The sequence below is a fragment of the Oryzias melastigma genome, linkage group LG10 (assembly GCF_002922805.2).
Source record: "Oryzias melastigma strain HK-1 linkage group LG10, ASM292280v2, whole genome shotgun sequence".
Lineage (NCBI taxonomy): Eukaryota > Metazoa > Chordata > Actinopteri > Beloniformes > Adrianichthyidae > Oryzias > Oryzias melastigma.
In genome coordinates, this window is record NC_050521.1 from 2,127,145 (window position 1) to 2,143,686 (window position 16,542).

General features: G+C 37.5%; 1 protein-coding gene across 2 annotated transcripts in view; it reads left to right on the forward strand.

Moving 5' to 3' along the window:
• The window catches only part of lingo2 (leucine rich repeat and Ig domain containing 2), a 302,849-nt gene extending 288,742 nt beyond the window's left edge, over positions 1–14,107 (forward strand). For both annotated transcript variants that reach the window (XM_024283721.2, XM_024283722.2), the window contains one exon: positions 10,738–14,107. In XM_024283721.2, coding sequence (XP_024139489.1) covers positions 10,750–12,591 — 1,842 coding nt within the window. In that variant the 5' untranslated portion in view covers positions 10,738–10,749 and the 3' untranslated portion in view covers positions 12,592–14,107. The remainder of the gene's footprint in view (positions 1–10,737) is intronic.
• Positions 14,108–16,542: the final 2,435 nt, after the last annotated feature.

A 16,542-nucleotide genomic window follows, 5' to 3' on the forward strand; every position in this document is an offset into this window, starting at 1 on the left:
CTGACCTGCTAAAGTGGTAGTTTAAAGCACAATATCACTGTATCAATAAAAAGGTGCATTAATGTTGCAAGAGACAAATGGATTCGGAGAGTGTGGGTGTAATTTTACAATAAAGAATGCACAACAATGAAATCTCATCAGATTATACCTCTCTGTCTAACAAACCAATAGAATTATCCTCTAGATCAGGGGTGTCAAACTCAATCCCACAAGGGGTCAAAATCCAAAACACACTTTAGGTGGCGGGAAGAACAGGATAAACATTTATTGAACACTCTAAAACTATTTTTTAAAACTTAAAAAACGTAACTTTTTAACTTAATACAGCATTACCTACGAAAATGCTTGTGTGAATGCTGTAAGCTGAATTTGGCCGCTGAAGATGCTAGTGATAATAGGTTAAGGTGCTGAAAATGATAGATGAAAACACTGAAGCTGATAGCTGAAAACGCTGAGGTTAATAGCTGAAAAAACTGAAGCCGATTGCCATCTAAATGTTAGCTAAATGCCAAATAAGCCTAAATAACAAAAAAAAAAAAACCTAGGTTAGCCAAAACAGCTAGCATGTAGCTGAAAAAATATCTAAACTTCAAAGTAGCATACAAAAAAAGCCTAAGTTTCATCAAAAAAGCCAGTGTGTAAATATTAGCCTAGCTCCAAAACAGCCTAAAAAACCTTTAAAAAAGCCTAAATTAACCAAAACAGCTAGCATGTAGCTGAAATATTAGCTGAACTCCAAAATAGCCTAAAAAATCTTAGTAAATACCAAATTAGTCCAAAAAGCTAGCAGAATGCCAATTTTAAAAACTTTAAAACGGTAACTTTTTAACATACTAATGAATAATCAAAAGGCAGGAATATTATTTCAGAATAATTTATTTTTAAACCTTTGATAACTTTCAATAATTTACTCTCCATAAAAATATGTTTCTCGGCTGGCCTGGGAACGCCTCGGGGTCCCCCCAGAGGAGCTGGAGGAAGTGACTGGGGAGAGGGAAGTCTGGGCATCTTTACTTAGACTGCTGCCCCCGCGACCTGGTCCTGGATGATGAAGAAGATGGATGGATGGATGAAAAAATATATTTTTTGTCAAAACTGTAGAAGTTAGAAATAAGCAAAAAATAACATTGGGCCATAATTAACATAAAAAAAAGATCCGGATCCGGCCCCCGGGCCTTGAATTTGACACACGTGCTTTAGATTTTTCTTCAAATCTCATACAGTTTATTAAATATAATCAATATTTAAATGCTTTTTTTGTTGTTGTTGTGAATGGTTCTAAGAAATAGACTTGCTTGATTTAAGGAAACTGATTTTTTTTCACTTCTAACACAGTGAACATAAATGTACATATTTTTAAGAAATTGTATCTTTTATCTTACTTTAGGATGATTATGGTTTAGAAATAAGGATGGTTTTACTGTTGTGGTACTTAAGATACAGTAGATTTGGAGGGAAAGTGTTTAATATATCTATTTTAAAGCTATACAACTACTTCTGAGCATATAACACACTGATTTTAAGACAAAATACCAGCATAGTATCCCTGAAATTGAGTGTTTAAAGCTAATGTCAAGATTCTATATTGACTTAGGGACTCACTCCAATGAAAATTCTGTTTTCTGTGTTTTAAATATGTTTTTGTCGCATTTTTCTGATGATGGAGAACAAATATAAAAAAATTAGTAGGGTTATGTATCTCTCTCACACATTTCGATACACATCTCGATACATGGTCCACGAATGGATGCATAAAGGATTCAATTAACTTATGGGCAAAACGATAGTTTGATCATTTTACCAAAAGCACTAAATTCTAGATATTTCTATTTCATATGGCATTTAAAGCTATAAATATTAATGCACATCAGATAACACAGAAATGTATTCAGGTATTAATTTGGAAGAAGCAAGTTTATGATTGGACATCTTCCTGTTTGCACTGCATGTGCATAAAAAGACAAAAAAAAAACAGAGAAACTGTAGTTTGCCGGAAATTGAGGTATTTACTTCTTTATTGATTTTATACTTTTAACCAATATAATCTTGTTTATAACTGTGGTTTTCAAACAATACTGCAGTTTCGATACACATCTCTTTTTCACACCCCCGATACTGCTGTTACTCCCACTGCCCGATCGATTTTTCGATATGCATCTAATATCTTTAACATCTCTAAAATAAGCTTAAATTTGCATTTCTAATCAGAAGCAGATGAAAAATGTATTTTAAAACAGCCTGTAGGAGTGATTTAGGTCCTATAGTTGTAAGAAGGGGGAGAGAGTGTTGATAAAGGGATGATGGGAAATAAGTGGATGCTTACTTCTACATCCACAGTCGCGCCTACAACAAATTTTGTAATGAATTCTTGCCGGTCTGCAGAAACTATGTCCTAGAAAACAACAACCCTAATGTTCAGTAAAAGATTACTAGGAATGCTTTTACAACAGATGAGAATATGATTGGATTGGGACTTCAAAGGGAAAGAATATAATTTATTTTTTAAAAATCCTGCTAGAAAAATTTCTAGCAGCTGTAACAAAAACATTCTGTGTTGTACATGTTTTAACTTGTTTGCAAAGGACCTTTTTCCAGTGTAAGGAACGTGGTTTGTAATAAAACCAAATTCTCCAGCCTTTCTCAAATGTAGAATAATCTGCCAGTCATTACTTTCTCTAAGTGCTTGGTGGATTTCAGATGTTTGATGCAACTGTTTTGACCTGATCTTAAATCAGGGGTTATCCGACTAAAAAAAAACAAAAAAAAAAACAAGCGACTGACTCAATCTACCAAGTTTATCTCTAATTAACGAGGATTAATTGAGTTGTGACTTCGCCCTGCAAGCCGAGTGGAGGAGTAATTTGTGCACAGAAGCCTGTTATTGCCCCAAGGCTGTTGATCCACACTGTTAAGGGCTTTGGGTCCCAAAACTGTCAATAATGTGTGCAGGACAAGATTGCAGTGCTCACGCGTTGAGGAGGTTCGGCTCACTCAACAGTTTGCAGCAAGGCTTTTCCATGTTTGGCTGTCATCTGCTTAAATAAACGCAGCAGATTACTGTAAACTGCCTTTGTTCTTTTAGCTTTTGTGTTATTTTTTATTTTTTTATTATTTTATTCCTGCTGCTGTAGGAAATGCTGCTGCTTCCCCCTTTAATTATTTTTGTTTGGCAGAATTGAAGGCGGCAGAGCAGCTTAATGGTATCCAGGTCACATCCGGCAGAGGCATCGTGTTGCATGAGAAGGCAGACACAGCCTGCTTTAACAAGGGAGTGGGGTGTCATTTTGCATGTTGGCCAGTTCACCTTAAAGCTGGGCTGTCTTTTACAAAGATCCTCTCAATAATGAATAAAGGAAAGCGCAGAGCTGTCTCTTCCCACTCATTATGATCCTTTCTGATTGCTCACAGGCGCTCTTTTGAAAAGGTCGGTTAATTGGACGCTCAGACTGCGAACTAACCTGCATGTTAATGACATCTTTCCTCCGAGGTAGCATTAGTATAAGCTACAACCCTTAATAAAACCAAATAGGGGTTTAACAACCTTTACTTAGGACGATCACTTTAAGATTGTACCCTTGTTTTGCAGTCATTTTGTAAATTAGACTCTTATTATGTTCTTCCATTAGAGTTTTTGACAACAGAAATAGAAATGCATGCCAAGAGAAAGCAAACACTGTAAGACATGCTTGCAATATGTTTCAGGGTTTTCTGAAAGCCTTTTCTTTCTCTCGTTTGAAGCAATTCCATTACAAAGAGTTGGACCTGCTGACGTGAGGGCAGCCATGTCAGGTGGCGGTGCATTAGAAGCCTGCTTTTTGAGTGTCGCACCCAGTATGCAGCACATTCACACTCTGCATGATTACACATAATGCTGCTTTCATTACTGCTCTATTCCTTTGCAGCGCACACACCAGCACTCCTCCTGCCGACTCTAAGTGGCTTTTTCTACAGATCTGTCTTCCTTGTCACAATATCAAAATATGATGCTTTGATTATGTTTTTTACTTCTTAAAAAAAAGCGGTGATAACTGGTCACAAAAGAAAGCTCTCTCTCTTAGCATCCAACACTTAGAGGTTTTTTTTTTTTTTGTGGAAGAGAGGAAGTGTGCATTACGTGCAGCGATCATTGCCTGCGGGCAACATCAAACACAGCATAAAACCTTTTCTAGAGGAGATAGAAGCTGACCGATTTTACAAGTGGCTTTTTATTGGTTGATTGCGCAGAGGCCAGGTTGTCATCTAAATCCTTAAAGTGCTCGGGCCAAATAAGAGGACCCTCGTGAGCTTACGTGATGCTCCTCAGCTCCAAACCCAAGCAAATGTGAGCCAACAAAAGCTATGCTGAAAGCTTTGATTTTTGTGTTTTTTTTCTTTAAACTTCCTGCCCCTCACAGTAAAAATGCTTTAAAAGATAAAAAATACAGAATTGTACAGCCTAATGGGCCCCTGCAATGAGGAGAAACTGTTTTTATTATCTTGACACATCTGTGTTTATTCTCAAAGCAGTGGAAATGTAATTCATTTGAATCCAAAGATGACCAATGGGTTTCCACTCAACATGGCACCAACACACAAGCAAACTGACTCCTGATTACTTAACTTAATGGGTTCCAGTGAAGACAATGTCATCTGGTCGTTTTCTTCCAAGTTTCTGCCCATCAGAGCCGAATGGTTTTCCTCAGAACCACGGCTGCTGTGTCCCAAGATACCAACTTTGATTCAAATGCTTGTAATTTGATTAAATTTATATTTAGTCCTTCATTTCTCAAACTTATCTTCCTAAGATCCATTGGCAAACCTATAATAGTATCTTTGTGCTTTTTTTACAATTTTCCAATTTGTTATAAAAATGTAACTTTAAATTTTTTTTTTTTTTTGAGACAATGCATCATTTTATTTTTTAATATAACCCCATCTTAATTTTTTTCATTTTTTTCTGTTTTTCTAAATATATACGCTTTTAATATATTACATATTATTTCTACAATAAACCTGAAACAGTACAAAACATTGAATTCTGAGAAAGGAGTCTATTATTTTTCTGTGTCACATTAGTCTTTACATTAATACACATTAATACACACAGATATTATACTGTGATAAAATATTTGATGGCTTTAAAACAAAATGAAAAAAAAAACATTTAGGAAAACAGGCAAAACTCCTCTAAACTACAGTATTTCAAAGTTTTCCGAAAATGCATTCCAACGGGTAACACAATTGTTCGTCTTAACTTTGTTAGTTTTAAACCAAACATTTTCAAAGCTAATTTTTTTTAAACCATCATGGTGACATAAGTTTGAAAATTGACCATTTTTGACAGTGCGATCCATAATCAAATGTGCAGAAAGTACCATACCTATGCTTCCGCTTTGTATGGGTTTCATTCATTTTGATGTAATTAGTGTAAAACGTTTGGCAGACGAAACAATTAAACTGGAGATCTTTATTTTTGATTGTCCCACAGAAGAGAATTAACGGCTGGATAGACAGAAATGTCAAGCTCTCATTCTGAAGTAACCCTTACAGTAATTTAATAAACAGGCTCATAGATTTTTCAATTTAAATACTAATTACTTATTCTTCATTAAAGTTATGAGAAAAACAGCAAAAATGTATTCACTTTGTTTATGTCTCCCAAGCCCGCACCACAGGAAAACAGAGCTTTGACATGGAAAATATGAGCCTCCTGCAGTCCTCTGCATCCATGTCGATGGTCGTGATTACATTTCCTTATGATAAAGCGTTCTTCACCTGCACTCCAGATCAAGAGGTCAGAGCAACACAAAGTCATACTAACGAGAATGGCTTGTCAGACTTGACAAGCTTTAGGGAACATAAGCTTTGAGCAATGAAACCATCTGAACAAAAGAGCAGGAACAGAAACTGAACAAAAGGGCAGAAACCTCCGTTTGAGGTACTCGAACTCTGCTACTCCTGGCACTCCGTTTTCACTCATCCAGACAAAAAATATGACAATCCTGTTTTGTGTCACGGTAAAGAAATGTTCCCTTGCATGTTCTGTATTCACTGAAGGACTTTAATGCACGTGCAGGAAACGACGGCACAGTGCAGTCGACCTCATCACTGAAAAATGGCGGTTCACATCAGTGCTGAGTCAGACACCATTAGTGTTATCGTCCCACACTCCGAATTCAACCCTGAACTAATACGGGTCAGGGGCCACATTATGGGAACATTTTCATGCTGCTTCTTTATCTGACGTAGTGTTGAAAAAATGTTATACTGGAATAAACTAAAGTCAAAAAAGCTCCTAGAATTTTGAGATAAAGTAATTGAGAATGAGATAACTGAAAGTTAACCCTGAGATATAATTTCTTTGGAATTTCTTTCATTCTAGCACCCCTTGAAAAACGAATTTTTATGTAGGACTCCAGTGATTTCATACATATAATTATTTTGATTTGAATAGACATGAAAAAACAAACGGTTCTGGCAGTTCTGTGTAATCTGGTAATCCACAGCTACCCAAACACAATTGGATAATGTTACTCCAGGGCGTGTTCACACATTCTCAAGCTGTATCTGCGTCTGCACCCAGGACACACTTCAGCAAGAGCAAATGATTAGGTCTGAGCATTAAGCTGCTCTCGTCCAGGAGTGAACAGGTGAGAGGGTCACATCATACGCCGCCACTTACTCTGATTACACTCTGTCGCGGGCAAAAAAAAATCCAATCACTCTCTTGATTAGTCTCCCTCTGGGTAAACTATTGAGTAACGTTCTGGCATTCATTAGGTGATATGTATATATATGGAGAGTACTACGTATCTTCTCAAATATGAACATGCTCAAATGTGCTACATTTTAATACATTTGTTTTAGGTCCTGCAATCGCTACTCTTTTATTTGGTCAGGACCTTTTTGGAGAATGAGTCGCAGTTTTTTTTTCATAGTTTATCCAGGTGTGTGACATATACTCAGTGGCGACTTATATCTGATTTCTAAAAATGAAATATTGACTCATATTTTTGTTATTTTCCCACTAACAACCAGTTGCTCTTTAGTTGTGGTTTACCGCTAAAAACCACTAGAGTGCTGGTGCAGGGATCATACCACGAAAAATCTACTTTTTGAGCTTTCAAGTGAATCATATCTCTGTAAAGGCATGTGTGTCTTACAAATACCACAGATGATTGTTCCTGAATCCCTGAAAAACAATGCTAAGATCTGTCAATTCTTAGTAAATTTGCTTGTGGATCTTGTGATTTGCAGACTTTCAGGTGTATGTAGGCAATTTAGGGTTTGATGAAATGGAACCGTTGTGTAATGTATTAGTCTAAACTGATCAAATGCAGCTTCAGTTTTAGGTGTCTCAAAACAAACACAAATAAATTAACTCTTTTATTTTGCTGTTATGTTGACTGTTTTGTTTGTCCAGTTCCAGTAGAAGTGATCACAGCATGAAAGAGTGGCACCTCAGTAAATGCAGTGGCTGCATGGTTTCCACCCACACTGGTGTCACACTTGTCAAGTGAAAGGCTGCAGATTTGATATTGTGTTTCCTTCTGGGTTTAGATAGAATTTAATAAATTGACAAAGAGGTCTCAAAACAGCATAAAGTAGACGCAGGAATTGTGTTCAAATACACAAGTACCAAAGGCTCGCCTTTCACTGGATTGTTTAAATAAACCTCCCACGTATTTGGTCTTTATTCTCTACCTTGCACCAGAACAAAACACATAGCCAAGGCCAAACTCCAATTCAGAGACATGGTAGCATTCATTTCCTTAGACACACCCTCTACCACAGACCAAGCAAGTAATGGAGAAGTCTAGTTACCTAATCTTCTTTTACAGTTGGTAAACTCATGAATAAAAATGTGATTTCAGGAAGTTCAAACAGGTGGAATGAAGATTTTTGCTTCACAATGCTGTTCTTGATAAGAACTAGGGCTGGGTATCTGTTCTAATTTCCAGAAACGATTCGATTCGATTCACAAGAGCCTGAATCCATTCAATTCCGATTTTTTTCAGATTGTTTCGACTCTTTAATTAAATTACATTTTACGTTTACAAATTTATACACATTTGTTTAGAAATATATTAAAACTCTACTATTTAATTTGAATATATTTATATTAATCTGATGCCGTTCACATACTGTAAAATGTATTAGTAAAATAAAGAGATTGGTAATATCGTACAGCTTTATAGATTCTCTAAAGGAGAAGTTCTAACTAAAATGTTCAGATCATTAACATTGCAAACATTGTTCTGCTTCTCCTGGAGGACGTTTCAGTTTGGACACTAGGTGGCGATCGCGCTTTAGAAGCACACTTTTTCAAGAAGAAGACAACAGTATGAGGAGGGGGGGGGGGGGATGAAGTTTTAGACCACAAATAGTTACTTTAAAAATGATTTCCTTTAAGGACTTTGAAAGATTAATGCCTAAGTAAATAAAAATGTTCATTTAGTCAGAAATGTTTTTTTTTTTTTCTGTCAACCATACATTAGCATTAGCCGTCCTATGGGAAATTCTAGCATCAAGCTAGCAGATTTTAGCTTCATGTGCTAAATCGATTTCTATCTTTTGTGAATCTATTATTGATCTATTAAACTTAAATCGATTAATCATTTTTTTTCAACCCAGCCCTACTAAGAACACATTTGCACAACATTTGCACAACATTTGCTCCTCAGGGCGTCTCCAAAGTGGAAATGGAGCCGTCCTTCTCTGTAGCTGCATAGAGGATCATACCATTCAGCTGGATCTGTGTGATGATGGTAAACAGAAATTCTTCTTTTTTGAGGTTGACCTGGATAGTGAGAACCAGACAGGGTTCTGACAGACTGTGGAACTTTGCATTTTTTTTCTCCAAAGCTGCCTAGCTCTGCTTCTTCTTCTTCTTCTGCCCTGACATTAGTGGAGTGGCAAATTGGTTAGTGGTGAAGCCTGTTGTGTCTAGTAAAATAATAAAAGCATGAGTCTGCTTTCCTGATAACAGGCAGCCAGGCCCAATCACATGCTAAGTGTCTCGTTCATGCAGCAGACATCACTAAATCTCACAAAAGTGAGCTGCTGCATCTTTACAAAGTAGCTTTACATAATCACTGTAGTCTGAAAGCAAGAGTGTTAACAGTGCAAAATGAAATGTGCAATCAACTGTACGTTTATCCACAAATAATGTGAAGGTGTGTTTGGTTGTTTTTGAGAACTGGACTACGTGAGTGTTGCATCACTCACTGAATATGTTTTACTTCTAGCTCCAACTAAGTCAAGTTAATTCAGTTGCAGTCGAGTTGTACGCAGACACTGCAAGCAGTGATTGGTCCAAGTTAGTCTGAGTCCTCATACTGTATCTATGGCTAATCAGGAGTGAGCTTGTTGGAAGTCCACACCACCACCACTGAAAAGTGGGCTCAGGAGAATCTGTCAAAGTTTGACCACATACTTCTATTGACACATTTAAATGATCGGTTTATAATTTTTTGCATAATTTTCCACAAACCAAAGTATGGGAACACTGCATATGGACAAGCACACACATAAATACACATCAGACTCACTAATTGCTCTGTGGACTCTCTAAAAAGGTCAAATCAGTGGGAACATTGAGAGAAACTGCTACTACTACCACCTTCCCCAGTAAAAGTGGAGATTCCTTTTATTGACATTTATATCAAGTTTAATGTCCATTTTTAAAACTGCAGAGAGATGATCCCAACATATTTTTACGTTTAAGGGTCAGTCACTCAATGATGAAAACCAAAGCACCATCAGAAAGTCACTAGAACTGAATATATTTAATGTGGTGATGAGTTGTTTATTCTAACATGAACTCCTGATGCACTGTGCTAGGACGTGGGATTTTTTATCCAGGCTTTCCATATGTTTCCATATAATGGGTGTGTCATGGTAATATCTTTGCAGTATAATCTATTTGTACATCCAACAGCCTAAGGACAGCTTTAGATTGCTCTCTTCATCATTTGAAGCGCAGCCCATGACACAGCAAATGAAGCAGATGCAGTGTGCAACCATTGCAGAACTGTCAGTGTGAGCATGTGCACTACATGTCCACTACACCCATTCATGTTTTCCCCCTGATTCTTTTACATGACTCACATGTGTGTCTTTGAATGACCAACCAGGACAATTGAGCACATTTGAGTCAGAACAGGTAGTGGTTTTTATGTATCTTTTTTTTCCTCCAGAAAAATCAGGAAAAAAAAGAAATTAACTTCCTAAAATAAATGAGGGATAATGTGTTTAGAAACTGTAATAATTCCCCCTTTTTATTTGAGCCTCCAGAAGAAAAAAAAACCCATCAAGATGTGATGTTTCATTTTGAATGTTTGAGAAATACTTTTCATTTGAGTCTGTTATTAAGTTTCCACAAGCATGATGGAATGCGGCGTTTGCACCTAATATTGCTTCAAAATGTATTTCAAAAAATGTGTTCCAAAAGCAAAATAGCTAAGAAAAAGAGATTTTACCTTAGCACAGATTTGTGATAAAAACAGCATGATATAGAGTGGTTAACATGATATGAACATGAGAAAATGTCTTCTGATGAAACTCCCATACTTTAATAAGAAAAAGTCATGAAATGTTTAACTTGCAAGTTCCATTTTCTTATATTACCAACATCTGATGTGACTTGTCTCACCTTTAAATTGTTTTTCCCATTATTTATGTTATTGCTTTCACAGCTACTATACTTAGTCATTCAGACTTTTGTTTCACACTATCCATGTTTTTGCTTTTTTGCAGAACCGTGACATAATGGTGGACTGTATGAGCAAAGCCATGCCGCACACGGTCGTCTCATGCTGGCAGCCATTCCTGGGACTGGCCCTTGTGGCCGTCTTTGTGAGCTCTACCTTGGGATGTCCCTCCCGCTGTGAGTGTTCAGCACAGAGCAAAGCAGTTGTGTGTCACCGCAAGCGCATGCCCACTATACCGGATGGCATTCCAACCGAGACCAGAGTCCTGGACCTGAGCAAAAACAAACTGACAATGATCAACCCAGATGACTTTATTGCATTTCCTGGGCTTGAGGAGTTGGACCTAAGTGGAAATCTTATCAGCTATGTTGAGCCTGGAGCTTTTAATGCCCTATTTAACATGCACTCACTCAGCCTTAAGAGCAATCGTATCAAGCTCATTCCTTTGGGCGTCTTCACAGCTCTAACAAATCTTACCCGACTGGATATAAGTGATAACAAGATAGTAATCCTGCTGGACTATATGTTTCAGGATTTGCATAACCTAAAGTTTCTGGAAGTGGGTGACAACGACCTGGTTTATATTTCTCACCGTGCATTCAGTGGACTTTTAAGCCTGGAGACACTCACCCTGGAAAGGTGCAACCTGACCGTTGTTCCCACTGAGGCCCTCTCCCACTTGCACAGTGTGGTCAGCCTCCATTTACGTTACCTCAGCATTAGCACTTTGCATCCATACTCATTCAAAAAGTTGTTCAAGCTGAGGCACTTAGAAATTGACAACTGGCCCTCTCTTGACCATGTTCCAGCTAATGCTTTGCACGGTCTGAACCTGACAACACTCTTTATAACCAACACCAACTTGTCATCTTTCCCCTATCAAGCTCTTAAGCATCTGTACTACCTGACACACCTGAACTTGTCTTACAACCGCATTAAGCACATTGAAGGAGGCATGCTGATGGAGCTAATCCGCCTGCAAGAGTTGCATTTGGTTGGTGCTCAATTGAACGTCATTGAGCCATACGCTTTCCAAGGCCTACGAAATCTAAAAGTCCTCAACGTCTCTCACAACCACCTGGATACTTTAGAAAAGGGAGTGTTTCAGTCTCCGGAAACTCTGAAAGTTCTTCTGATTGACAACAATCCGCTGGTGTGCGATTGTCGTCTCATGTGGATCTTACAAAAAAGGCAATCTCTATTTTTTGGGGATTCGCAGCCAGAATGCAGCAACCCAGAGAGTAGTCGTGGACAGCCTTTCAAGGAATTTAAAGAAACCCTTCTGTCGTATTATGTGACCTGCACCAAGCCAAAAATTCGAGAGAACAAAACCCAAACAGTTACTGTGGATGAGGGCCAACAGGCAATGTTGAGATGCAGTGCTGAAGGAACGCCCAGGCCGAGTGTGTCTTGGTTGTCCCCACGTCGACGAGTGTTGACAAATCGTAACCACGGAAGAGTGATGGTCCACAACAATGGCACACTTGAAATAAAATCAGCAGAAATGCAAGATAGTGGAGTTTACCTGTGTCTGGCCTCCAACAGTGCTGGAAACGACACCCTGATGACATCCCTGGCAGTCAAGAGCCTGGGATCCCTGTATGCCAACAGGACCCAGTACTACACAGATCCCAACAACACAACTGCCAACGGAACAACCAGTGTGACCCTCGGTTTGGATCTTAAGACTATCTTAGTGTCGACAGCTATGGGGTGTTTCACTTTCTTGGGCGTGGTTTTGTTTTGCTTCCTGCTTCTTTTTGTTTGGAGCAGAGGGAAGGGAAAACATAAAAACAACATAGATGTTGAGTATGTGCCTCGATCAAAGTCCAATGGCACAAATGTTGATTCAGATGAGGGACAAGCCGGTCCTCGCCGTTTTAACATGAAAATGATGTGAGTACTTTTATATACAGAGAGAGAGAGAGAAAGCGGTCAAAGACTGGATTGTGGAAATACCCAAAGTACAATGTATTTTTTTGAAAATAGGACAACTGAACTTTTTACTGCTGCAGGGAAAGAAGTTGTCAAAACCTTTAGGGTATCAATATATTGAGCAGAACCTTAAAGAACTGTATCTTGACATGCTTGGATAACATGGTACAGAAATAATGGAGAAATGGAAAGAACTCTTAGATAGTTGCCAGCTGGTAACATATCTGATGAGAAGAGGAAACAGTTGTCATCATGCGGACTTGGAAGGAAAAGACATCATATGTCATCTTTTTGAAATTTCTATGGCCAAAAAGAAGCCCTCTGTTTCGGGTTGATTCTACAGACTCAGCAGGACCATTGTACAGTACAAATTTGTATCTAAGCTATTAAACTACTTTGTTTAGTCTTGCACCATGTTATTTCACAAAAGAAATCAATGAAAAAAACATCATTTCTTTAGTTCCGTACTATGTGTACCTAATATTTCATTATGTACATGTATGTACATATTCATTTAAAAGAACTACTCATAGCAATATTCATGGGACGGATGAATCAACATTGCTGTAAACCCACATGTTCAGCAGGAACATTTCTCAGTTTCCATTCAATCAGGAAGGGCTTTTATGGCTGAATATTTGTCCCTGTTCCTTCAAAAACACATGGATGTGAAAGACTTGTGTTATAAACTAACAAACATGGAAGAAAAGAGGACTTTACAAAGACCAGTACTTTACTACTGTTCAGGGTCTAATATGATACAGTGATCATCATCAAAATGAACCAGTATTGATCAAAATACAAGCATAAGCCAATTGTTTGTTTAAATTTTGTCTCATTTTATTCCTTTACCTGTATTTAGCAAACTACATGTGTCATTTTTATCCAAAAGTGGCATCTGCATTGCTTTCCCCTGTTGGAAATTTGGACTTGTTGTGGTAGTTCCTCATTTTGCTGTTGAATCATTTAGATTGTGAAAACTTCAAAAGTCACAGAAAAAAAATGGATGTGAATAAAATGAAGATGTATTTGTACCAATGTGTCTGAATGAATGGCTAACACAAGACCAAGCAGGCCTTATTGGTGGACTTTACTCAAGACAAGAGGTTAACAACTAATATTAAACCTTTAAACTTTGGCGTACAATTATACAAATATCCCAATGTTTAAAGAACAACATAATGTTTGACAAAAAAACATTTAGAAACTTATTGCTTTTAATACATCACACATTTTGAGGGATTATTGTCAAATTGTGTATATGAACTATGAAAGCTGACAAAAAAAATCTTCTTGTCTAAGCTTTTTTTTTTTTTTTAATAGACTCATCTGTTGACTTAGATGTGTAGAAAATTTTGTCCATGTGTAATATATGTTACACATCTGTCTGTTATGGAAAAACACAACTTGCCAAACAGTTTTCTTTGCATAAGTGGTGTGCTTTTACTTCAGGTTTTACTTAATAAAATACCTTACAAATAGGTTTATAGCATTTTTATTTATGAAAGACAACATTTTAATGTTGTTGTAATTATCCTCCGCGATTTTCTTCTTTGGCATATCAGGATTTTTGGCTGCTTCGGAGTCAGCTGATGCCATTTCTCCATGCAGGGTTATGGTAGGAGGAAGGGGGGGTTGGCTGCGCAGAGATACACCTCAGCACCGCAGCACCTCCTTGGGGCACAAAAGTTGAAAATAAACATTTTAAGTTGTCTGACTTTTTGTGACCAACCAAAAATGTCACATGACTGAAAAAATTTGTGAATATTTTAAACCGTAAATAAAGAAATGCAAATAAGTTGGGAAACACTGTAAATATTAAATAACAAATACATTTAATTGTAGTCAGCTTCCATAATTCCCCAGGAGACCTTAAAGGTTAAAATAGTCAACAATATTAAAAATGTGAATTTGGTAAAAGAACAAACTGACTGGAAAAACAGTTGCATGAGCAGGCAGATTTGAACAGATGGGTTTAGACTTTGGATTTGAGTTAAAGTGAAAGCTTTACTTGTCACTGTGCTGAGACCAGCAAAAGATGCAGAGATGCTGATGGAAGATGAGGATCAGACAGGTAAGGAATGGAACACATCGCTTCAGAATGGGGGTGATATGGCAACCTGAGGGGGTTCTAGAGAGGATATCGGTGGCTATGTTTTTGACCAGGTGACATCCATGAAAGAACTCAAGTGGAAAACCACAGAGGACTGCAGTAATCGCTGTGGGAAACAGTGGGAACACCCTGAGGAGACATTGATGTAGAGGGGAAGATCCAGGTTCTGACACTGTGAATTTTAAATTGATGATATTAAAACCTGTTTCTCCACTATCGTTACTATGTTAAAGTGTTCTTCCCATCCTCAACTGTTACTGGAGGAAGACTAAATTAAATCTATCAGATAAATAGACCAGCATAATTTGCATATGAAAATGTTCCAAGATTCAGGTTATAAGTAGCCATTTTCCTGCAATCCTACAACACTCATGTTCAAGTACCTTCCCATTATGTTTTTGATAACTGTAAGTAATGCTGTTTGTGGTTAGAATGAGTCAAACTATCAAAAACTATGAATAGTGTTTTAGATTTCTCATCACAAGTTTAGAAAAAAACTAAAGACCAAACTGGCAAACATTACTGGAATAAAACCAGGCTTCATTTTAATTAAAACCCTTTTTGCAGCAACCTTTAGAGCTACACAATCATGGAGCACGGGGAAACTCATTTAATCAAATAGGGAAATGTAAAAGGACAAAAAAAATCTCCTTAAAGATTCAAGATGAAGTGGGATAAATGCCATATTTCATTTTGCGACATAATTTGTATTACCATTTTTAATATCTATACATGAATGTTACAATCTAAGATTACACGAGTAATCTATATGGCATTATGATTATTCAAAAAGATCTAGGAATTGTAACAAGGAAGGACTAAACAATGGGACGAGGGAACGTATCAAAACATGGAAGTTGTCTGAATTCATACACGGTGACCATTAATTCTGTCACTGGCTGATCAGCAAACCTGACATTACAGCACAATCTCTGCGTCTGGGTTACTGGATAAACAAAAACAAGTAGATAGATAGATAGATAGATAGATACTTATTAATCCTAAGGGAAATTACGGCAGTCTTTAGCTCCAGGTCATTCACACAGATTGAAAATAAATAAATAAATAAAAACAAGTAATATATATATTTTTAAGGGGGGTTAAATTAGGCAATTAGACCATTAAAAGCAATAAAAGACATTAAAAACAGCAGTACAGTCAGGGTCCCCTTCTCACCCTCCCCCTTCTCAGCAGTGTTACACAGTCTAATTGCAGTGGGTACAAAGGACCTCCGGTGTCTCTCTGTGGAGCTTGGCAGTGAGCGAATATGAAGTACTTCCTGTCACTGCAAAATATTTTATCCTTTATTAAGGCAACTTTGTAAATTGTACACATATATGAAATTCTGTTTTTAAATTAGCTTCCTGGTTCTTTTTCTCTTTTTCTTTGTCTTCTATCTTCAACGACATACTGCATGTCTTTATTTAATATCTTTGTTGCATGGAGGTTGCAGGTTTTTGGGTTGATCTGGCCCCTGGAGGGTCAAAGGGAGGAGTGACTGCGACTTACATGGAGCACAGGTAAGTCTTGTGGTTCCATGGAAGCTCATGCGGCCACCTTAATGGAACGAACCATTGTCATGTATGTGGTAAGTGTATTGTGAAGTATTTTTAAGGAGAATGCAACACACTAGTTGTTGTACAGTGCTCTTATGCTGCACTCTAGTCATTGGTAAGGTGTGAGTACTGGATCCTTACTGACTGTGTATAGTACTTTGTGTCTAAAGAACTTTAGTTTGATTTTGTGTGTGTGTGTTAACTCTTCCACTCTCTTCGGGGTCCAGATGACTCCAACCATCTCCAC